General features: G+C 41.4%; 1 protein-coding gene across 1 annotated transcript in view; it reads left to right on the top strand.

Moving 5' to 3' along the window:
• The window catches only part of b3gat2 (beta-1,3-glucuronyltransferase 2 (glucuronosyltransferase S)), a 94853-nt gene that overhangs the window by 34921 nt on the left and 35266 nt on the right, over positions 1 to 24666 (top strand). The window contains exon 2 of the mRNA XM_028603923.1: positions 16290 to 16434. Within this exon, the coding sequence (XP_028459724.1) occupies positions 16290 to 16434 (145 nt within the window). The remainder of the gene's footprint in view (positions 1 to 16289; positions 16435 to 24666) is intronic.

The raw sequence follows: 24666 nt of genomic DNA, 5'->3' as shown, positions 1-24666 counted from the left end.
GGGCACAATACAATGCTTGAAATCAGATTGGCAGCTGGCTGTTTTTACACTCACTATCAGGGGCGGTTCTACATTGAATGACGCCCCGGACAAGACCCCCTCCGAGCGGCCCCCCACACACACACACACATTGTTCTGTCGACTTTGAATGAAGTGTATTTTACAATGCTAAAATTACTGTTTATTTACATGGAGTCTGATGGGTTTAGGGGATGCAATTTTGCAGATGTTTGTATGTTTATAAAAAGGATCTTACTCTTTAACAGAAAGGTCAACCTCCTTAGAAATCCTTTCCACAATGTTGCCAGACACTTAGAATATTAATTTGAGCCTGTCAATGACAAAATGAGCACTTTTGTGAAGGTAAACACAAGCTTACATTGTAGCTTGTTTCACCGCTGCCGACTGCAGCAATCTTGCTTAATACCGGACCAATGTCAAAGATTGTTGTTCCCATCAGTCACTTTGACACAAAAACATGGGAAAATAGGGTCCAGGTTGAAAAAAATGGTAGTTACCCTTTAAGGAACTACAAGTTTTAGATGTTGTTACATGAGCAACTGTTTATTTCATCCCAGAATTTGGAAAATGTTGCCCATCTGCATCTTCATGCATAAATATGGGGATATTTGTGACCCTAAATAACAATCATCTAATTTCCAAGCTGGCTTTTTGTAATTGTTTTCAATGAGAGTGAAGCATTTTGCTCGTTGCTTTTGCGTTGCTGAGCACCTCATGTTTTTTTTGCAGAAGCCCCCTGAACGCCTCAAAATAAAAATAAAAACTTAATTTAACTTCACAGCAAAATAACAGTTGGCTGAGGACAGGCGATTAACAAGGCCCCTTAACAAGGTCGTAACTTTGGGTTCAACATTAGGGGCGTTGAGCTCTCCAACTGTCTATGAGGTCCCGGGATATGTATGCATGTATTGAAAAAATTGTCCAAAAAACCCTTGAAAAAACTTACAAAATAAACTGTCACATTTTTTTTTTAAAGGCGACAAAACGTCCAAAAAAAGCTAAAAACTTCAGAAAAAGCCTAGTTTTGATTATTTAGGGGGCTGTAACCCCCCATGCCCTCTGCAAATTACACCTATGGATTCAAAGGTTGCCAAGCAAAAATAGCAAAAAGTTGCCACTGGTCTAATCGGATGTCTTTTAACGCGCCTTGCACCAACTATCCTTCAATGCACTGTTTTTCAAATGGGGGTACTGCAGGGGGGTAGGTGAGATTTTTTTTTTAAAGGAACACGCCGACTTATTGGGAATTTAGCTTATTCACCGTAACCCCCAGAGTTAGACAAGTCAATACATAACCTTCTCATCTCCGTGCGTGCTGTAATGCTGTCTGACGGATCCAGCGGCATCAGGCCAGCACAGAACATGCAAGTGAATGGTTCCAGCAATCCTACTGCTCCGAATAAGTGACAAAATAACGCCAACATGTTCCTATTTACATGTTGTGATTTATAGAGTCACAGCGTCTACAAAAAACAACGTAACATGAGACACAGCCGTCTTCTAACTGTAAACAAACCGGGAACTATATTCTCAGGCGGAAGAATATAGTACTTGGGCGGAGTGATATGCTCGCAGCAAGCCTGTCTGAGAATATAGTTCCCGGTTTGTTTACTGTTAGAAGATGGCTGTGCCTCATGTTACGTTGTTTTTTGTACACGCTGTGACTATACAAATCACAACATGTAAATAGGAACATGTTGGCGTTATTTTGTCACTTTTGTCACAATTGGGAGCAGTAGGCTAGTTGGAACCAGTTACCTGCAAGATCTGTGCTAGGCTAAGCTAATGCTGGAACCGTCAGGCAGCGTTACAGCACGCACGGAGATGAGAAGGGCATGTATTGACTTGTCTTACTCTGGGGGTTACGGTGAATAAGCTAAATTCCCAATAAGTCAGCGTGTTTCTTTAAAGGTAATTAAAAAAATATCACTCATGCAGGCTTCCTAAAATAATGATATTATAGTGACCTGGTTTGCTCAGTTGCTAGAGCAGGTACACACATATAAAGGTTTACTCCTCGACACTGCGACCTACGGCCCTTTGCTGCATGTCATTCCCCCTCTTTCACCCCTTTCATGTCTTCATCTGTCCTGTGGAAATAAAGGCCTAAAATGCCCCCAAAAAATAATCTTTAAAAAAAACAATATTATAATAATGAATGAATTTGGTGATCGGTTCTAAACATTTGAAATAGCATTTAAGTGTTTTACAGTTATAAGTAGGGTTGGGTACTGAAACGAGTTGCCAATAGGGCACCGGTCCCAACGTAAACGGTAGTAACGAGACCGAATAAGAACGAAAATTTCGGTGCCTGACATTACCGTTAGCTAGTAGTTGGACTAAACACAATGGTTAAAGTGCTGACAGCTTACGTTTAGCACTAGCAGCATAAAGTGTGACTGTATTTCCCTGTAGAGGATTCCAACACAAAGATGTAACAGTCCACAGCTGCCGTTGTTAGAAAAACAACACAGATGGTGCGTTTACTTGAAACTCGCCAGCCTTGTGGTGCATTCAAAGTTATTGTAAAATACCCTTTTCCCATCTGGTGCTTGTTTTTGTCTTTTACCAGCAATTTACTGTTGAAATAAGTCATTGTAAGTTATTATTGTTAGATTATTAATCAATCATTTAATTTTGACCATATGGCCTTAACGTCGCCAACTGTCGTTTTGTGCTCCTTTTTTATATTTTATATTATATACATTATAAATATATTATATATATTTCTGTTCAGGCACCGTTTAGGCACCGGCACCATTTCAAAAGTATCGTTTTAGCACCGGTATCGGAAAAAACCCAAACGATACCCAACCCTAGTTACAAGGTTGTTGTTTTGTAAATCAGACACAGATGGTGAAGCGCTGTAATGTACCTCTTTATACAGGCTTTTTTTTAAACCCAAAATGTACTGCTGTACCAATTTCGCACTGGTCAGGGGGTACTTGGCTAAAAAATATTTCAAAGGGGGTACATTATTGAAAAAAGTTTAAGAAACACTGCTTACGGCAAAAAACTCCTATTCACTTCAAATTGGTGCTTAATGCAAATAAAAAAGTCATGCTTGTTGAAGCTATTTTCCTCTGTTTATATGCTATTTATAGAAACGCTGCCTCCATTTTTACATTTAGCTCTTTGGTTCATTACTGGAGATAATTACAATACTCTGCATGCAGATGTAAGAAGAAGGTGTTAATTAGTATAAAAAGCTCTTTTCTGAAGACTGCTATCTTTTATCTGGAACCCCATACTGAACTTGTCAACGCATTTGAATATACTGTTCGTATGACATCATACGAAAATGTATGTATACCAATTCATGTTTCCTACGAAATTAGGCGGCCGACGGCTGGTCATGTGATGCCTGCTGTAGAGCTCTGCAAACTGGGTAGGTGGGTAGTTGGGTTTAGCCGACAAGAGGTGACTTGGAGCCGGGTAAAGGGAATGAAGATGGACTGTGGCAGTTGAGTTTAGTCGACAAAAAGTGAGCATCAATGCTTACGAATTACAGTGCTTTACTTTTCATAGCTATATGTACAAATGGTTCATGAGAACAGCCTTAACTTGATGCATTATGAAAAAGATATGGAATAATCTGCAAAACCAAGTAAAAATCAGAAGACTTAAACCCCCCTAAAGCTTCAGACTGTTCTCAATAATGGGTCCCGTACATGCCTGTAACTGCTTTAAGCGAGCCCCTTATGTCTGTTCTTTGACACGTTATTTGATTTATTTTTTTATTGTACCTGCCAACAGGGTATTGCTGTATAACAGCATGTACTGTATGCTCAGCCAACCTAAATAAAAGTATAGTTTGTGTTGCAAACTTTTCCTGTGCCAGCTAATCTGCAGATGATTGCATGGAAAGCAGCTTGTGCTAAAGCAGTCGCCATGCACCGAGCAGAATAATGTCCCATCTGCTGAAACCGTGTCACCCCACAGCTTTGTTTGGCTCCCAGCAAACATTTTGACACTGAGTTGTTGTTGATAAGACGGCTGCACAGACGCTGGAAATGAAAATTGAGGCAAGATCTGTAGTTTGGAACTACACAGTATCTCACTGATATCAGGTCAAACCAGTTTACAACGCTGGTTTCATATCACTTTTTTATCATCCTGTAATATCATGTTGTTAAAAGGTTGTGCTCAGGAACTCAGGAATTGTATGCCCTTGCCGTCAAATTATAAAGTTGTTCTCCTTAACTACTACTTACTACTACTAATTATCAAAAGTAATTAGTTACGTTACTCGTTATATTACTATATTACTTTCACGCTTTCCCCCTGGCTTTGACTTGCCGCGCGCACTTAACGACAATCGTAAATGTATGCTGGGTCAAAGTTTTACTTGTCATCTTAATGTGATTTCTACCCTCAGACCCTGCCCAACACAGAGGTCTGCAACCTGTGGCTCCTCTTTAGTCCCTCTCCAATGGCTCCTTGATGCTATGACAAAAACATTCCATGGAAATTAATTAGTTTTAGTTATTTTACTTGTTGTAGGCCTAAAATAATTCTTACATTTTCCATTTAGGATACATGACATTTCAGGCAACAAAAATGTGCGTCATAGCCTACATAAGTCTATGCCCCGGCGCTTTATCGGCAACATTTTGCCGAACCTCTTGATTTTTGTATAGGCTAGCTATGGATTACAAATCCAAAAATTTATTTAAAAGACATTTCCAGAACCAGCACACTGAATTTGACGGTGAGAGAAAGAGAGTGATTTGGGAACTACATAAAAATGGAACCAAACATCACCATATTAATAAATGATAATTTGTGGATATTTGATTTGATTTTATTAGGATCCCCATAAGCTGATGCAGAACATCAGCTACTCTTCCTGGGGTCCACAAAAAACATAAAAACATTACAACAGATGTTTTCAGATAAAACAGCCACATGATATGAAAATAAAAATAAGAGCAGTATAACATTATTCCTTCTTGCAAAAATAACTATACATATTCCTCTTCCTATACTCTTATAAATATTACACTAAATACATATACGCACTGAATATAGAAAAGTTAAATATTACAACATATAAATATTACTATACATAAAAAGTACAAAAGTAGTTTTTTAAAGCTTGATTTATTGTGCGCTTTAGCAATCTCAGCCAGAAGTGAGTTCCATGCAACCATCTCTCGATACAATACTGTATGTTGCATTGATTGTGTTCGGGATCTAGGAACTTTAAAAAGACCTCTGGTGGCATGTCTGGTGGGGTATTTATGTGTGTGTTGGAGCTAAATGTAAGTTGACTATACAAACAATTAGGAATTTTCAATTCATTAACCTTTCTATCAAAAGCCAGGAGTTATGCTGATACGCTCTCCTCAACTTTCAACCAGGGGCCTGTTTCACAAAACCAAGATAAGGGATTAAGCTGGGATTTCCCAGTTATCCTGGATGAATTTAGCCTTGACTCGGTTTCACGAAAGCAGAGGCACATAAATCACCATGGAGATTTATTCTGTACAGCTAGCCTGCTCCTGACCAGGCTAACAGACAGGATTTTTTGCAGCCTTTTCTGATCACTCAGAAAATCACTCAGCAGTGGTTTTACCCTTTTGTTATCAGCCTGGATTAAAATACAACAGGTGCATATTGCTGTTCATTTAAGTACTGTTATTATTTAAAGTTGTGACTATTATTTTTTTTTTATAATTATTCATTGTGTCATTGTTACTGTTATATTGCTGCATGAAGACTGCTTATATTGTTGTTAGAAGTTTGATGAATATATTATGGCAGTTGTTGAGATAATTAGAAAAGGCTGATAAAATTTCAAATGTGTTTTAAATGAAGTCTATTACTAAGGGCAATACATACAATGCTGTACATTTCTATAGTTGACCAATGCGGCTTGAATTATTTTAGTTGATTAATTTTTTTTTTATTCTTTTAACAATAAGGGATCATGTTTGTTCCACTTCCATGTGCATTGTATTTGGCATTCTTAGCACACCATTTATGTTGTCCAGTAAATTGGGACTATAATTTGGGAGGATTGTACAATTTTAAGAACATATCCTAATTGTACTATCCTCCCAAATTATAGTCTTAGTTCACTGGACCAGTAACTATCTAGGTATGTAACAACAGGGAGAGGACACCTCAATGGTTTTTGACTGAGTAATTCAACACTGGTTGCTATGGACTTGTCACTAGGCTTCCTCAGTCATTGAATATTTTAGCATAGCATGGGTAAAAGTGCCGAAGCTGAACATTATCCAAAACTCCAATTCTCAGACGAGCGTCAATTTGGGAGCTTGCATGCTACCACTCCTTCCTTCTGAAATCCCTTGAAAAGGCTGTCGTTTGCACAATTTCACAAATAATCACCGGGACCGAAAGGATATACCTCCCGTCTCATGCCTTCCCGAATGCCGGCTGATGCTATCCGCGGCGCGAGTTTCGGCTTTTCAAAATAAAAGCTTGCGTCTGGTCAGCTATGTTTTCGTATGGTTTTTGGATGTTTTTGAACTAAACAGTACGGCAATCATGCTAATGAATACAATAGTTTTTTCAGCAGACAACAGTTACAACACAATTGAGTTAGCAAAGCAGTTTTGTGTTTATATGTGCGAACGGAACTTATTCAGTTTGGGAAATCCCACGGTCTCTAAGCTACAGGTCTGGCTGACAAAATAGGGAGGGACCCATCTGCTAGCGGTAGGGGCTGAGAACTAGAGAGCTACATGGAGCTACATCGATAAATATGCACTAAACAAGCCCCTTTGAAATTTTGCTCTTGTCATGAATACAAAAATTGGGAGACCCTCCCCCTGTAGACAAAAAAAATGTGGATGACCCTCCCATCAACAAAGAATAAAAAGAAATAAAGACCCTCCCCTATTTTCCTCCCGTGGTCCCATAAATACCGAACGGTCACTAACTGGAAGCAGCAGTTTCATGATTATATCAAGTGCAGCATCTGGGTCCGTCTTTTTACTCACATCAGACCAACAAATATTTTAACATCATCCACATACGACTCACAGCAGAATCGCTTGTATGATCTCTTAAACACTACTTTAGCCTTGCCTTTGGAACTTTGACTTTCCTGGATATTGCTACTAGATTATGATCCAATGGGAACCAATACAGTTTTTCAGCACAATTCTGTACGTGCATTGATCACATTTACACTAATGCTGTAGCATTAGTGTAAATGTGATCAATGCACTTGGATGATATAATTCCTGTACTGTTTTTGAATACGCTGATAGGTTGATTAATGACCTCAACCAGATTAGTGGCTCTGGTTACAGTGAGAAGTTTCTTTTTTAGTGGACAGCTTGATGAAAGTAAATTAATGTTCAGGTCTCCCAGGAGATAAATCTCATTATTCACATCACATAGTCTTTCTAGCATTTCACACAAATTATCTAAATACTGACTGTTAGAAATTGGTGGCCTATAACAACATCCCAACAGCAGAGGTTTTAAATGAGGCAGGTGAACCTGCAGCCACAACATTTCAACTGTACTTAACATTAAGTCCTCTCTGAGCTTAACAGGAATGTGGCTCTGAATATATATTGCAACTCCTCCCCCATACAGTAGGTATCCCTGTCTCTTCTATAGATGTTCCCTGTATTGCCACTACAGTATCATCAAATGAGTCATCCAAGTGGGTCTCAGAGATGGCCAGAATAGGGTAATTAAGACTTCATAGACTGTGTTACCTTCATTATAAGGCTCAAATATGCTTTGCGGCTCCAGACAGATTTGTTTTTAATTTTTTAAGGCCAAAAATGTCTCTCTTGATACAAAGGAAGCAGGACAATCTGGAAGGTGTGATTTTGAATCTACCCTGCTACCCTGGACAGATTCACATTATACACTGATAACTACGTAACCTGGCTTCAGTCCAGTTATAATGGATAAATGAAAGCTATAAAGACAACATGAGGGTTAGCAGTATACTGTGCCGTCAATGCAGATTGCCGCTGCCACCCCAGTGATTTCCTCTCACTCACTCAATGCAGTCTGGAGACAGTCTGAGACAGATGTCGTTTTAACTAGGCTATACAATGGAATATTGACATCTTACTCCTTCGACCAGACAACAAGAAGCCTTTCTGCATCTGATTGGTCCAATTAACAACTCACTGATGTTGATTTTCAGATAAGAAAAACAGCAGTGAAATGGTTGTTTCTTAATCAATTTGAGGCAAAACATCCATAGATTGAAATTGAGTGAGTCAAATAACAATGAGTCAAATGTGTGTAATATGAAAGAAGTTGTCCACAGAGAATTATTACCCTCAGCTCTACAGAGCTTTTTCAGCGTCATTTAACTCATTGTTTTGGTTTTCCAGGTCGCAACTTTATTGTTTTGCTTCAGTCTCACAGCTCTCATCTAACTTTTTTCCTGCAGCAACAGGCAGATGTTTTCAGCGAGAAAAGCTCTAATAATCTTACTGGACACACTATCTGTGCAACACATTCTCACTCCCAGCTACGCTTTATCAGGTGTCTTTGGTTGGTTTGTTACTGATGCAAAAAGTCTCCGTCTCCTTTTTAGATGCGCTTGGTTGGGACTCTTGGAGTCACTTTTTGACGATCTAGGTCAGGACGTACGTTTAACTGACATGTGGCACAAGAACGGGACAGTTAGGTTTAGAAAAATATTATGGGTGGGGTTACAAAATGTACATTTCAGTGACACGTGGGACAAGAACTCAGGTCTCCTGGGTGAGAATCCTGTGTTGTTTAACCCATCCACCACCCCAACCTTCCTCCTTATCCAGATTTTTGGGCTTTCATACTACTCGCTGCCGTTGTTGCTCTTAATACTACGTCATCTTATTTGGAACCCACTCCAGTTCTAGGCAAGACCTGCCCTTCAGTAGCATTCGTGCTACGACTGGCCAGGCGTCCATGCTCGTGCAAGGTAACGAAACCCGATTTGTTCAGGTCCTAGCCCCTGACCAATTGGCTATCCTAACTTTAACCACTCAAGGTCAATGCCTAACCTCAACCAATCATGCTGCTCGTAAGATCGATAACGCCGGTGCGTTCCATACAGACGCTAAAGGGTGAGTTTTGCGTTGGTATCTGACGCTGAGAGGCCTATATCAGATTCCAGTGTGAACTGCTTGGGGTTTTGAAATGACCCGCATGCGCAAAAGAACAATAACAGTTACATCAGACGCAGCACGCTGTTGCACTAAAGTTAGGGAGGTTATGGAGGAAGTAAGCATTTTCGCTTTTATTTCAAAATGTTTCTGTAATGGCAACCATAACATTAATGAGCAGGTGCTGAGGAGGAGAAGCATGAAGAGAGAGAGAGTCCATTGACTTGCTCCATCACTGTTCTCCATTTTGTAGGCCTAGTCAAGGTTTTAATTTTACTGTCTGTGTCTAGGGCTAACTCCCGCTGGCGCATAATTGTGACAAATGTCGATGTAGATTGATGTAAAAGTCGCATCAAATCCGCCTTGGTTGTTCACACTGCGGCCGCATTGAAAAAAATCAGACCTGGGTCTGATTCAGGACCACATATGGAAGTGGTCTAAATCTGATTTGAAAAAATCTGATCTGGGCAAGATTTGAGTGTTCACACTACTTCTGAAGAAGTCTGACCTGGTCACAAAAAAAATCAGATTTGGGCCACTTTTGCCTGCAGTCTGAACGTAGCCTCTGTGTGTGTCTGTGTTGTGGCGTGCACTGCTGACGAGGAAACGCATCGAGAGAGAGAGAGAGAGAGAGAGAGAGAGAGAGAGAGAGAGAGAGAGAGATAGGGATGGCTCGACAAAGTCTCATCTCCCATGATATTTTGATTTTTTTTTTAATTCAGTAAATACATTCTCTTTCCAGGGAAGCCGTGTGCAAACGGGAATATATACCAGCTATATTCATTAACAAAAAAAATTATAATAAAAAAAGAAAAACATGCATCCAGAAAAAAAGGGCACTTTCTCTTGATGAAGAAAAAGGGAACGTGCTCAAGCCCCTTTTGATGTCTATGTGTGCACGTGACTGAATGGCAGGTTTCAATATCAAGCACAAATGAAAGCGTCTGCTTGTAATGTGTTAGAGTTACATTTAACTGTCATATGTGGTTATTTGTCTCTGACTGTGGTCGTCAAATCCTCTCATGACAGTGTTATAAATTATTTTCCTAATCTCAATTTTAACTCTGTCATACATTAAAAGCAGAAACTGCAGAGAAAAATATACATTTTGACTTGAAGATACTTCAGAAAACAAGACGCAAGATGCTTGTAAAAACTCTGATAATGTGCTTTAAAAGTGCTTGAAAATTGCTTGAATTGGACTTGTTAAAACCTCTGGGAACACCGAAAAGCCAAAGGCAACAAAGACAGATACTACTTAGTGTGTTTATTATGCAGGAAATGCGATTAATTTTTTTTTACCATTTTGTGGTGCAGATCTGGTTTCTAGAGGCAGGCTAAGCAGGCCAAAACAGTTTTTAATGTTGATCTTCAAAGCCCCCTGTAAGTCCAGAGATGTTTCTGAATATGTTTGCATACCCGTGGAGCTCTGTGCTGAGCTTTGAGGCGCAGCATTCAAACCAAAGCATCATTACCAGTCAACTAGGTATTAACCGCTAAGCCAAAATAACGATCGTACTCCAGGAATGATCTGGGAATGACCAACACACAGAGTCAGCCTCTCCTTCTTCTTTCTGTCCTTTTCATCTTACAAAGCAGAGGAACTGGAGTCTTTGAAAAATGACCTGAGAGAGAAAGGCAGACAGCAGCAAAAGAGAAGCGAGGGGGAAGGGTTTTAGCGTCACAAAGGCAAACTCAAGGGGCCACAGTATTAACAGGGAAATGGCTTCAAAGCTGCTGGTGTTGCCCAGGCAGGAGAGAGGCTGTTAGGGTATGGGGCAAAAGAGGTGGAGAGAAGATGAATGAAAGGGAAGGAAGAGGATTTCATCATATCTTGACAATTTGATCTAAATAAATGTCCATTAGCTGTTCTTTATCTCATTGCTTTAACACAACATGTATTCAGCCTGTTTCCAGCTTGCGAAAGCTTTTACATGTGTTGCTTTAACTCCTAGTACGCACTGCTGCCGCATGTGTAAAGGCAGACTAGGCAACGGCCTAGAGTGGCACTTTGGCAAGGCGGCAAAATGTGGGCTTGTTTGGCCCTCATTTTGTCGTCTCTTGTAGTCCATTGGTGAGGAATGTGTGTCTGTCAATCTGTCAGTCTGGTTGTGAGTACAAAAAAAGGAAAATAGCTCTTTTGCTGTGGCACCGTGGCTCCTTCTGGCGCTTAGTGCCGCTCATGACGATTGTGATTGGTTTAAAGAAATGGCAATAAACCAGGGCACGTTTTTCTTCAATCCCAGAATTCTGTGTGAACTAGCCAGACCCTCCTCCGCAGCGCTGTGGAGGAAAGTCTGGCAATGCGAGACTACCTGTACACAGACAAGGTGAGGAGGATATGAAAGATCCCAGCAAATAGCCAACAACAATAACACAGTAACTAATTGACATTTTGACAGAGCGAGAGAGGACCATATCAGGTCAAAGGAATTGATTTCCCCAGGGGTGATGAGCTATTTTTTCTTTAGTGGTTTTAAGTTGTAAACCTACTCATGATGTGCATTGCATCACACTTGTGTGTATGTGTGCTTTACGGAAATGGTTGTGTTTATATAAAGATTTGCAATATTATTACAGTTACATTTTAGATCAGTTTAAATTTGATTATTTAGAAAATAGCTGTGCTATCATGTGCTGTAAAGGGGTTTGGAACCTATTGGATTTATTATGTAGACCTGTTGGTGCCGTTGTTGTCATTCAAATATACGCATACGCTCCATGCGTTTGCCTACTTTAATAATTGTTGACACTTCTTACTCCCATCTCATAAAATACGGACGCTTGGTCAGGTGCCTTTGTCGTTGTTATTGACGCTAAAAGTCTCCTTTAGCGTCATATAGCGCGCTTTATCTAAACGCGCTTGGTCGGGACTATTGGTGTCCCTTTTGACGCAGTTATGTTAAGGAAAAGGTTGTGGGTGGGCTTACGTTTCTGTGACACGCGGGAAGAACAGGACAGTTGGGGCGGTTGGGGAAAAAAAAGCACAGTGCTCTCACTAGATGGGTGATAACATTATTTGTCATTTTCTGTAACCAGTGTAGCACGAAAGCAGGGTGGGTGGAGCAAGCTAGCTAACAAACTATCTAACAAGCTAGCAAACAAGCTAAGTAATGTTATAATTGCTAACAAAGTGGACTCCTGGAAAAATACATCATTGTTTGTCATGACTATTTTATGAATGATTCAGCATTATCTGTATTAGAGAAAAGAATGACTTCATCCGATGTTTAGAGTAAATAAAATAGCCTTGCCAGCCTACTTACTGACGCAGTTTGTTCTCTTCCATGAGTCCTACCAGACTTCTGTGTGTAGGTACCGTTAACCATAGACATATATAAAATGGACCAACAGATCCTGTTACTCTGGACAGAGACCAGAGAAGGATATTAGAAGCATTTTCCGGTGATGGCTGAGCGTTACTTGCTAACTAAAATGCTAGTTAACATTAGTAATTAAATGTAAACAGCTAATGTGAGTCGAAACTGCCTGCGAGCATACGGTAATGTTTAGCTATGGGGTAACGTAACAGTTGGATCATTTCAACATGTTACCTACTTAAGTGTTGTCTAATTCACATGTGGTGACAGGTGCGTAAGAACATGAAATCCTGCACACTGCCAGCAATGAGCTTTTTGGAGACACAGGTTTTAGTCAAGGACCTTCATCAGACATCAAATTTATATTTGATATATTTAGGGCGTTTTCACACTTGGTGCGTTTCAGTCCTCCAAAAGAACTCCGACCCATTGTCAACATTTTTGTGCATATGTCAACACTCCATTTTAAAGGGGGCTTTCACAACTGCCTTATTTAGTTTGGTTGAATTGCACTAGAGTTTGTTTTCTCCCTTGGTGCGGTCCGTTTGGGCAAGTGGGAATGCAGCAATCACACTCAGATGCACACCAAAAACGGACCAAACAAGCGTACCTCCTTGATGCGGTGGTCTCGATACGCTTTCAATCAAACTCTGGAGCGGTTTGTTTGTGTTGAGAACATGATCCGACCTCGAACCGCACCAACTGCTGTATGTGTACTCCACAAGTGTGAGCTAAATGGCTCGCATTTCCGTGGTTAAACCAGCTGCCGTTAAAGTTGGAGGGTGGCCCCTAAATCATGGTTGCAGCCTGTCGCCGAGGAAAAACTCCCTCTCAGGAAGAAACCTCGGACAGACCCAGGCTCTTGGTAGGCGTTGTCTGACAGTGCCGGTTGGGGGTGTGATGAACAGTGGCAATATTAGTGTGGTCTAGACCTATTCTATCTGTAAAGTGTCTTGAGATAACTCTTGTTATGAATTGATACTATAAATAAAATTGAATTGAACCCTTCATTCCCCTTAACACACACTCCCAAGAAAGTGAATGCGGGAGAGAGAAGAAGCTCTGGCTATCTGGCACTGGTCTGGTCTTGGTCTTGGTCTTGACTCGGTCTCGATACACTCTGGTCTTTGTGATGACTTGGTCTCGGTTTAGGTAGTCTTAGTCTCACTTTGCCAGACCCTCCTCCAAAGCGCGTGCTTTGGTTTAATGGCATTTCTTTAAACCAATCAGAATCGTCATGGGCGGTGCTAAACTCCGCACAGAGCCGCTGCAAAATAGTTGTGAGAGAGAAAACTCAGATTGGACAGATAGTCTAGCTAGCTGTCTCAATTTACCCTGCAGAGATCTGAGGAGCAGTTAACAATAGTTCTCATAAATCCACCGAATTTAAAATTCCAACACAAAGAAAGTAGAAGGAAACAGAAAATACATGCATCTGGCAAAATTTCCTACAGCACTGGAGCAATCCCGGAAGTGGAATGCGAAGGATATAGACTAAGGTGGTATTGACTACAACACTGCTAGAGGCCAGTACTACAGTCAGTATTGACTTTGAGCTGCATGTTAATACTGTATATACTGGCTTTTACATGTTCTTCCCTTGCAGCTCGGTCCACAGATTCACTTCTGTCATTGAGCACTGGCAAGGCTCAATATGCACTTTGCTCGAGGCAGACATCCTTTACAGAAATTAGGCTGTCAATGGCAGATTGACAGCTCTCCCCATCATTAATACATCAACGTGAACCTTTTCTTCACCTGATGGGACAAATATTCTACTCGCTGGGCTGTCATTGTTTTTTACCTACATCTATCAGGCTAGAAAAACATGGCAAAAATGTTCAATTTCTTCTAAATTATTCACCAATAAATACATTTTAGTTGAGATAAACTCTTCAGGGTTTCGGCAGCGTTTTTAATTTTCTATAGACCATGTGATGCACTCAGCTATTCTGTGCACACAGCCACATCGCCTCCTCCATGATTGCTTAGAGGAACATATAAATCCTCTTCATATGTTGTGCTATATATACAGTTGGTTTCCCATGGTTTTAAAAGCCAGAGCTCAGTGTGATGTCTGGGCACAGTAATGCAGCACTTACTGATTTGGTTTTGTTCTGTTGTTTTGTCATGAGCGACTGGGTGGAGGCTGTTTGGGTGAGTGATGAGGAGCAGTGTCTGAATGAATGGGCTTCAGGGGGGACGGGGTTGGAAAATAGAATCACACACACACACACACACACACACACACAAAGACAAGATACAGATGTTTCATGACTTATACCCTAACACAAAAACTCAGCTGTCCTCATACAGTCAGCTCTCTGCCCTACCCCCAACCATCCCCATCCCTGTCTTTTATCTCCCTCTCCCTGTGTCTCATTTGTTGTTGCACTGCTTCTGGCTGTGTGCAAATTCATTCACTGTGAAAAATAGAAGGCAGCTCCACGCAGCACATTTTCATTTTGTCCTCTATTCAGTTAGCCACAGAGTCCCTGCATGCTGCTCTCCCCCACATTTCATTAGAAATTAAAAATCTCTCACACATGCAAACTGACACACAAGTCATTCGTTTCAGAATCCACGGCACCACACTTTCTGGTGTTTTCCACTTTAATGCATCCGCAGGGTGGACATTGCCAGACACCATGTCCAGTTTGTTTTTGCATTATATTGTGATTGACAAGAAAACCGAATGTGGATAATTCAATTAAATTCAACTGTCAATAATAGTCACAATAAAGATAATGGAACTATTTCTAGAAATAGTAGTTGTAGTAGTTCATGGCGTAGCAATGCACTGCAGGGCGTTACAGGGTGTAGTAGGACATAGCAGGACGTAGTAGGGCACTGCAGCGCATAGCAGGAAGTACAGGAAGTAGCAGGGCGTAGCAGGACGTAGCAGGACTTAGCAGGGCACTGCAGAGTGTAGCAGGGTGTAGCAGGACATAGCAGGGCGCGGAGCAAGACCACGGCGACAGCTGTAACCATGATTTAGGTGCCACCATAATCCAAGAAAAACTGCTGGGCAAAAATACATAAGGACTCCGGGGAATAAGCTCCCCAGAGCTAAGTTAGTAACAAGCATTTCTGGGCCATGGATGCACACGGATGGAAAGAGAGAGGAGAGAGGAGCTCAGTGTGTCAAAGGAAGTCCCCCGGCAGTCTAAAACTATAACAGCATAATTAAGAGGCAATTCTATAAGGGTGGGTAGATGAATCTGACGACTATGAAGAGAAGCAGAGAAGAGAAGGGGTGCCATGTCTGTAGCTATACACCCTCCCCCGCCGGCCTAGGTGCAACGCTGCAACTCCTCACTCCCTAACTATAAGCTTTATCAAAGAGGAGAGTTATAAGTTTACAAAAAGCAAAAAGTCTGAGCTAAGAGGATGTCACAGCTGTTGTTACTACAGCAGAACATACTTTTAACCATGCAGCCCCACAGTAGAGAATGTTGGAGCACATCTGCCTCCTGCTGTTCTTAAATAACACAACTGTCAAAAGGCATTGGTCAGGTTTCAAAAGGCAGAAGACAGATTTGCAGTGGCAAAGCGAGGGGGGAGGCTTCTGGGACTTTGTGTCATTTCCCCCTCAGTTTTCTGGCTAGAACGGCAAATCAATGGAGCAAAAGTTCTGTTACTGCGGAATTATCAACATTCATTTCAAAGACAGTTGGAGAACAGTTAGATACAAAACAGGATGTTAGCTCTACAGTGATTCCTTTCTCTGGCAACTATGGTTCCTATATTATGTACAGATTTTTAGGCATTCTATTATCAAATGGCTTGAAAAATAATGCATTAGCTGCAGTAAATGAAGCATGAACCTTTCCTTCTTCCATGTTTGCAGATGCGCAGTACTCGAGGGGTTTCTGTTTGGCCTGTGGGATTTGTAGGCGGCAGAGCATATGAGCGTCCCTTGGTGTCCGGGGGTAAAGTTGTGGGCTGGTACACCGGCTGGAGACCGGACCGACCCTTCGCCACCGACATGGCAGGTAAGGAACAACTCCAACAAGTTGTAAAATGACACACTGTGTTAATAAAACTGATTGCAGATTCATTTTTGTAAATGTTATCCTCCAAAATGACAAGAATGTATTCAATGAGAAATTTATATTTATCATGGGACAAAGTCTGGGCACTTCTTAACAAAGCAACAGCGCTCTTCAAGACTAAATTATTATAAAAATTCACATACACATACATACATAAATACACATATACATACATAAATAAATACAGTACATACGTACATACACATATACATAGACATCCAGTGTTGTAGTACTCGTGATCGGTCTTGGTCTTAAAGGGTAACTACCGTTTTTTTCAACCTGGGCCCCATTTCCCCATACATTTATGTCTAATAGTCTGATGTGACAAAAAATCTTTGAATTTGGTCCAGTATTGAGCGAGATGTAACATAATGGGGCAATTGTGGAGCCTTTCTTTTTGGTACTCAGATTGTTACTAAAAGTGTCTGACAACATTATCGATCTCAGGACGTGACTTTTTGTCTGAAGACAGTGGTGTGGAGAGTGACACACGAGATGAGAAAAAGTCGTTCAGGTAGTCTGTTGTTATGGCGTAGGCTTCAGAAATTATAGGCTCCTGTTATCTAAAAGATTTTCAATGTAATGGCTCAATATTTAAATTATTTTCGACAATGTGGGTGAGGTCGTTAGTTTGATGACCATTATGTAGGCTATTCATTTGAGCCAGAGTAGGCTACAACGTTACGGATGAAGAGAAAGAGAGAGAGAGAGGCAGCGGGCAGAGTGTGCTGTGCCCCTATATGACCAAAGAATAAGTTGTCAGGAGTGGGACCTGCTGCTGCCAGATATCTGTGGTCTGGATGTGTCCACCTCTGACACAACCCTCTATTACCACGAGAGACAGGAGAAGCTCTGGCTGTCTGGCAGGGGTCTAGTCTTGGTCTTGACTCTGTCTCAACCCCCTCTAAAGTCTTGGTCTTGACTTAGTCTCGAAACACTCTGGCAGGGACGTCGTTAGGCCTATTTTAGGGGGGCTGAAGCTACCCCAAAATGTTCCTAAGCCCCCCTAAATAATAATAAGAACAACAATAACAATTTGATTTATCCTCATTGATATTTAGACGCAACAAATGATATATAGCTACAAAACAATTGCAGAAAAGTCGGAAGTTAGACAGAAGTACAGAGAGTCGTGCTATCAAGATGATGCACCGCACCGTCTCGTTGCATTGGTGTGAACTGGCAGCTTTCAGAGCGTTGCAGACCGGCGCGTTGCAAATAACTGGGGGATTCATCTCGTCTTGTCGCTACTCTTTGGTCTGAACTCGCTATGCACCCTCCCCCCCACACATACACACACCGATACACACGTTAATGGTGAAAGGAAGATTGATTACACGTAGTGATACAGAGTGAAATTGTAAGTTTTTTTTAATGACCTGCTTACCTTTTGCTACGTTTTCTTGAGGTAAAGGAAAGGGGATACTTTGGTTTGCTATGGAAAACTATAGTCTAGCTAGAGTGAATGAGGGAAAACAAGAAATGGTTAACTTAGCAAGCTAATCACAACTCTTTATTCATTGCCAATAATATAGCCTATCTCTATAGTAGGCATATTCTAAAACATTATCAATCCGCATAGAATGTTGTTGTCACTGAAAACTAAAGTCATAGGGTCCCTGTTAATGCTATTGTACCGTTGTATCCTTTAATTAATTGAGCAGATGAGATGGATATTGGAAGATATTTCAGCAGAGAGAAAGAGAAGCAGGAAATTGGCAGAGCAGTTGATTCTGAGGGAGCCGGTGTGATTGAGGTCAGATTGTTTGTAACAATAAGAATTTGTTGGCAGGCCTAGGCACTATGCATAGCCTAAACTAAAGTATGTAAGGGATAATGTAGAGCGAGGCGGTTGTTATAGCTAATACAACCCCGACAGGGTGATCAGGTCTTGAATCAGCCTGAAGGGGTTGTATTCGCTATAACAACCGCCTCGCTCTACATTATCCCGCTTATTACATGGCTACTTACTAAATAAATCAATAATTTGACTAATAACTTGACAAAATCTTGATTTAAATCGGAGTTTATTGATTTAAATACGATTGTATTGCTTCCACTAGAGAAAATAGTCTGTTGCATCTCTACAGTTGGAATCCTGTGTCCATAGCAACGTAACAACTCTGTGATGCAATCCGTCTATTAGCTACTCAACACCACCTTACGGGCTGTGGTAGTAGCCGTATATTTTATGGGGTGCTGCCGTGGTGGACCCAGCTGCTGTTTTAATCACTGCAGGAATTGACACAACATTAGCTGACGCGTTGTAGTGAGCTAGCGGGCTATCGGCTGCTCTAATTTACATTAAACTGAACATTTCTGTTGACAGTGAAGTGAGACACGGTGAATGGCTTCTTTGGGAATATTTATGTGGACGTTTATGTCCTCATTCATCTCGTTTCCTTTTTGCAGAGCCGCTGCATGTTGACACACCTGTAAGTTAACGTTAAACAAGTTGCAATGTAAGCTAACTAATTAGCGTTGTTGTCCCTACGGCTGTTACTGCGTAGCTAGCGATCATAGACGGTATAGAAATATACTAGCAATAGACGCTTATCAGATCTGCTGTCATTGCTTGGAGGAGAGAAGTTGCTCCACGTTTCCCCACTTTTTGCCACAGCTGATAGGCTAAATTATCCGGACTTCTTTCAGCGGATTGATTGATAGCTGTCCTCCAGAGTGAACAGAACTGCGTCCATGGCAACGCTCTGCTTTTGCATGGCAACGGTGTGTTATCCTTAGCAGCGGTCTGTTATCAAGAAATAATAGACCGCATTCTACATTAGAATTCAAGCAAGCCATGTAATAATTCATTATATTTATTATATATGCTAGCTATATTATAACCAATTTAACTTTCTGCATTCATTGGCTGTGATAAATTAAATAAATATGTAGATGTTGCTTAAATGTAGATATATAGATGTGAAAATAAAATGAAAGCAAGGGTTCAATTCTTTTTCTTGTACTTCTATTTGTCATATTTGTTTAACTTACCAACTTATTAGCTGTCTGGCCTCTGTTTGTCTGTTTTTGGACATTTTGGATGTTGTTTCATGTGACCAATTTGCATTTCGAAGTCATGAAATTAGCATCAGGGTTTTGTTTTATCGTACAGGATAAGACAGAAGGAACAGAGCAGAAATGGAAGAAGAGGATATGTCTGTCACTTTTGACTTGTTAACATATTGGTTTCTTGACTGGTGGTTGACATAAGTGTAGCTCTAATACAGTAACAAAAGATGTGAGTGCAAAGATTTTGCAAACGCAAGTTACAAATACCCTGGGGGCTAAGTCTAAGTCTTTCAATCCTAGTGACGTCCCTGCACTCTGGTCTTGGTCTTGACTTGGTCTCGATACACTCTGGTCTTGAGGATGACTTGGTCTCGGTTTAGGTGGTCTTGACTGCAATACTGGAGACAGCAAAAGATTTTAGAAACCAGTTAAAGTCAACTGGACTGCCTTGGCATGCTGTCTTTTATCAGAGCAGAGAACAAACAGAGAACAATATGCTGTGCTCTTTTCTCGTTTCAGTTTACCTGAAGAGATGAGTTGGCTTTTCTATTAAGCTTCTGTTTTTTTCATTGATTAATTTACCACAGAATGAGATGGGATCTTTCCAATTTAATATTCTGACTGTTGCTGCTTCACACAGGACTACTTTGTGCTACTTTGCTTGAGTGATTGTTGCTGAGATAAATCAAAACGCAGGATCACAGAGTCATGTTGAATAAAACTGTTCAAAAAAGAGACTGATAAGATGGAATCTGAATTGGAAGAACGCAGTAGTCGGGGCATCGGAAAACTCAGCATTATGTATAACATCTATGTGTTTTGAATACTGACTGTTGCCTCAGAAAAACATCTCGGGCCCAATATAAAGTCAGACTACTAGTGTGTCCTGCACTCTTTAAGTGTTCAGTACCTATGTAGTCTGGATAAACGGAAGTACATTTCCAGGATAATGCCTGACTTTGCCCCTTGCCTTCCGCTTTCTAGTTGTAGTGTGGAATTTCTGTTGTTAGTGCTATAGTATAATAATTACATTCTCTTTAGTGTGTTTTCACATTTGTGTGATGAAGGATTTGCTATTTCGAATATTTATTATATATTGTGTCTTTTGACAATGTTGGAGGTAGAGATTGTGTGTGTGGGGGCGCTCGGAGGGGTCTTGTCCGGGGCGTCATTCAATGTAGAACCGCCCCTGTTCTTTCTGTTGTCGTTTTAAACTCCAACTGATTTATTAGGACTATGGTTAACTTCTCTCAGATCTCTGCAGGGTAAATCCAGACAGCTAGCTAGACTATCAGTTCAATCTGAGTTTTCTCTTAAACAACCTTTCAACGTACACATGTTTGCAGCGGCACTGTGACTCCATCCAACACTTAGACACGCCTAATGGTGTAGACACATATAGCCGACGGCCGACTGTTGACAGAAAAACCCATCGATATTATCAGTCGCGTCCCCGAGGTCCATAAAACTGCCACAGAACAGACCAAAAAGACGAGACGTAATACGTCTCTATAAGAGCAGGCGGCGCTAATCTGTAATGTCGCCCAAGAAATGAAAACCAGCAGCTGATTGGAACGAACGCGTCACATGGGTTTGTTTTCTCCGGAAATTCAGACCTGGACTGTCATGGTGGCCGTTCAGATTACGATCTCATATTGTACTAAAATAGTTTACTGAAACGTGTTTCTGAAAACATTTTAAGCGAGAAATAGGCCATGTAGTTGCTGAATCGGTCTTCATTTCAGCTCAACAAAGGTCAGTTTAAAAGATTTTCATCAGATTTTGAGAGACTGTAGTCACCTCATTCCGCTCGTCATTTCCGGGTGAGTCCCGACGGCCTTGCCGCCGACCGAATATGTCAGGTCGGCCAAAATGAACACCGACAGCCCCCCAGACTGACGACGGCACGGGACACACCGAACAGATTTGAGTCACTGACCTCGCCAAACTGTCCCACGGCCGATAATCGGCCTAATGTGTCCCGGCCCTAAGACGATTGTAGTTGGTTTAAAGGAAATGCCAATAAACCAGAGAAAGTTTTTCTACCATCCCGGAATGCTGTGTGGACTAGATACTCCTCCATTCCTTCACAGCACCGTGGAGGAACGTCTGGCAATGTGAGACAAAATGGGGATTGACTCCCTTTTGGAGCCAGCCTCAAGTGGCCATTTGAGGAGCTACGGTATATGGCACTTCCACATTGGCTTCTTTTTTTTTCAGCACTAGAGCTTGCCACTTTGACACACAGCTGGAATATACAGACCATTGCAGCTGCACAACACGTCATATTTACAAATTTACGTCAATTTAAAATAACAGCTCCGCGCACGGATGTCTCATTTTGTTAAGACTCCTGTCTCCTCGTCTCTTCCTCACCTCCTCCCCTCGCATCTCAGGTGGGAGTGACTAAGATGGAAGCGAGGAAAGGAAGCAAGGATGTACCAACTGAGAAATGAGAAGAAGGGAATGAGGACAGGGGACACGGCAGGATAGGGAAAAGACAGAGAAAAACACTGAGGCACGGCCGTGGCAAGTTATTATTATTAGTATCTCCATACCTCCAGTGTTCAGCACCATCGTTTCTCTGAACCAAGAGAAACAAATTCATCACACTGACCAAATAATAACATCTTATCCCACTCCACCCACACATACAGTATACTGTATTCAGACTCTGCTACTGACACGTAATGTTAGTAAATAATATGAAATGTAGAAGTGTTGTCTTTTTATAGATAGTAATGATGATGATGATTGCATGCTCATCATTCCAAACACATATATGGACACGGCATTGCCACAGAGAACATGTGCACTCACACACTCTCACACACACATGCACAGGTTTGCCCCTGGGATTATTTTTAATTAAACCACAATAACAAGAGTGAGCCTGTCTTTTTCTCTGTGCCCCACCTTTCCTGCTCCACCACGGCCGAAATCTCATCCCTCCATCCTCCTCCCAATCATCCCATCCACCTAATCTCCCTCACACAAGCGCACACACACACACACACACACACACACACACTGTAATTATCAGCCTTACTTTTACACTGCACTATATAATTACACTGTCAATTTGCAACGCTAAGATTAACTGCCGTGGCAGTATTACCGAGCATTTCTTTTGCTTAAAATTCTACAAGAACAACAATGGCTGTGCCGAGCGAAAGGCCCAAACTTTATTTACTCTTAAATTATTATTCATAGGATTTACAATGGGGTGTGTGCAGAGCATGGAGTAAGTGCCAGTGCGTGTCCTAATAGTATTGTGTTATACAACGCTGTATTGTTAGCAGATCACTAAAGCCTCCCATCTCCTGCTCTGTCTCATTTAGCCAGACACAATGGAGCCTGGACAATGATGATGTGGAGTACTATTCATACGTGTGTGTGTGTGTGTGTGTGTGTGTGTGTGTGTGTGTGTGTGTGTGTGTGTGTGTGTGTGTGTGTGTGTGTGTGTGTGCAACCACACACACACAAGTACTACATCATGCATCTATTTGAAAGACACACAAGCATACATCTGCCAGCACTTGAATCGATACGAGTGGACAAGCGTATGTTTTCCAGGACAAGGACACGCACATGTACACACATGCAATTTTCCAGAAGAACATTCAAGCTGCGTACTTGCAAAACAGGGCAAGTGAGTATATAACACAAAGACGGGTGTACCTTTGTTGAAGTGGTACTTGTGCCTTGGGAGCGTTCCCTATGATAGGGACATTAAAGAGTTTAACCCCCAGTAACCCCAGAGTTTATACCCTGCTCCTGAGATGGTGAGATGAGAGGAGCAGACAGGAGGATAGAGACAGTGTGCAAGAGCAGTTGAAGAGCCTTCCTCCAACACTAAGGTAATCTAGTAAGAGTTGAACTGAACAAAGAAAACACATTGGCAAAATGTGTCACTTGTAGCAAAATATAAATGAAGCAATTATAAAGGGTAAATGTTGCAGATCATAAGTTCTTGGGCATACAGTTCATGTTGTAATAAAACAGCAATCCTCTCTTTTTCAGCTGACCAGTTAGAATACATCTGAAAGAGCAGTGGTGGTTGAGCAAGCTGAATAGTGAATACAGAGAAGGAGTGGTGTTAGCAAGAACAAAGCAGTGAATCAGAAGAATAAAACGTTATTTTCTGATTGTTTCACGATGGTTACGTTGTAAATAGTATTGTATTGCCAGACCTATCTCCACAGGGCTGTGGTCTAGCTACACCATACATACATTCCAGGATTGGAGAAAAACACGCTCTGGGTTGTTTGCATTCCTTTAAACCAATCACAATCTTCCTGGGAGGCGCTAAACTCTGGACTCAGCAATCCTGGCGCTGCAAAATAGTCTCGGGAAAGAACTTGTTTTGTCGGCGCTATGTTCCGGGCGCAGTGACGGTGCATGATTTTGCACGGTCTAAATATTCCACCGGAAATTCCACCGGATGTCCCTCTTTTTAGGCCGGCTGCCCCTCACCTTCCGCTTTCTGTGTGTTGGCATTCTAAACTCCGATGGACTTATGAGGACTATAGTTAACTGCTCCTCAGATCTCTGCTGGGTAAATCAAGCCAGCTAGCTAAGCTATCTCTCCAATCTGAGTTTTCTGTTGCACGACTGTAACAACTTTTGAACATACACGTTCCACCAAAACAAGTTTCTTCCTGAGGCTGTTTTGCAGAGGCACCGTCATTGTGTCTGGGACTTAGCACCGCCCAAGATGATTTTGATGGCAAAAACCAGAACATGTTTTTCTCCCATCACGAAAGCTGTGTGGACCCTCCTCTACAGCACTGTGGAGGGTCTGGCAATGCAAGACTACTGTTCACACAATACATTATTGTGAGTTGGATACATGGTTAAACCTCCTTTGCTCTTACCAGTGTATTGTCGTGTGTACTCCGTCCACAGCAATCCCACCAATCGGTTTCAAAACATCCCAGTTAGAGAGAAAATGCCAAAAACATATTCTTTGTAAATCTTTAAAATCATTCCGTAAAAGAACCAAGCAGGCCTGCCTTGTTGCATGATTAAAGTTTTCTTCAAAACTTGCCATCTTCAGCGTGTAGCTTGCTAGCTCAAAGGTGGTTGTTTTCCGAAGCAAACTGAGTTTGGCAACACACAGAGAGCAGAAGGTGAGGGACATCCGGCGCTCAATTA

This window comes from Perca flavescens, chromosome 17, assembly GCF_004354835.1.
Source record: "Perca flavescens isolate YP-PL-M2 chromosome 17, PFLA_1.0, whole genome shotgun sequence".
In the NCBI taxonomy this organism is placed as follows: domain Eukaryota; kingdom Metazoa; phylum Chordata; class Actinopteri; order Perciformes; family Percidae; genus Perca; species Perca flavescens.
The sequence above is the reverse complement of the archived record's forward strand: the minus strand, read 5'-3'. Positions and strand labels throughout refer to the sequence as shown.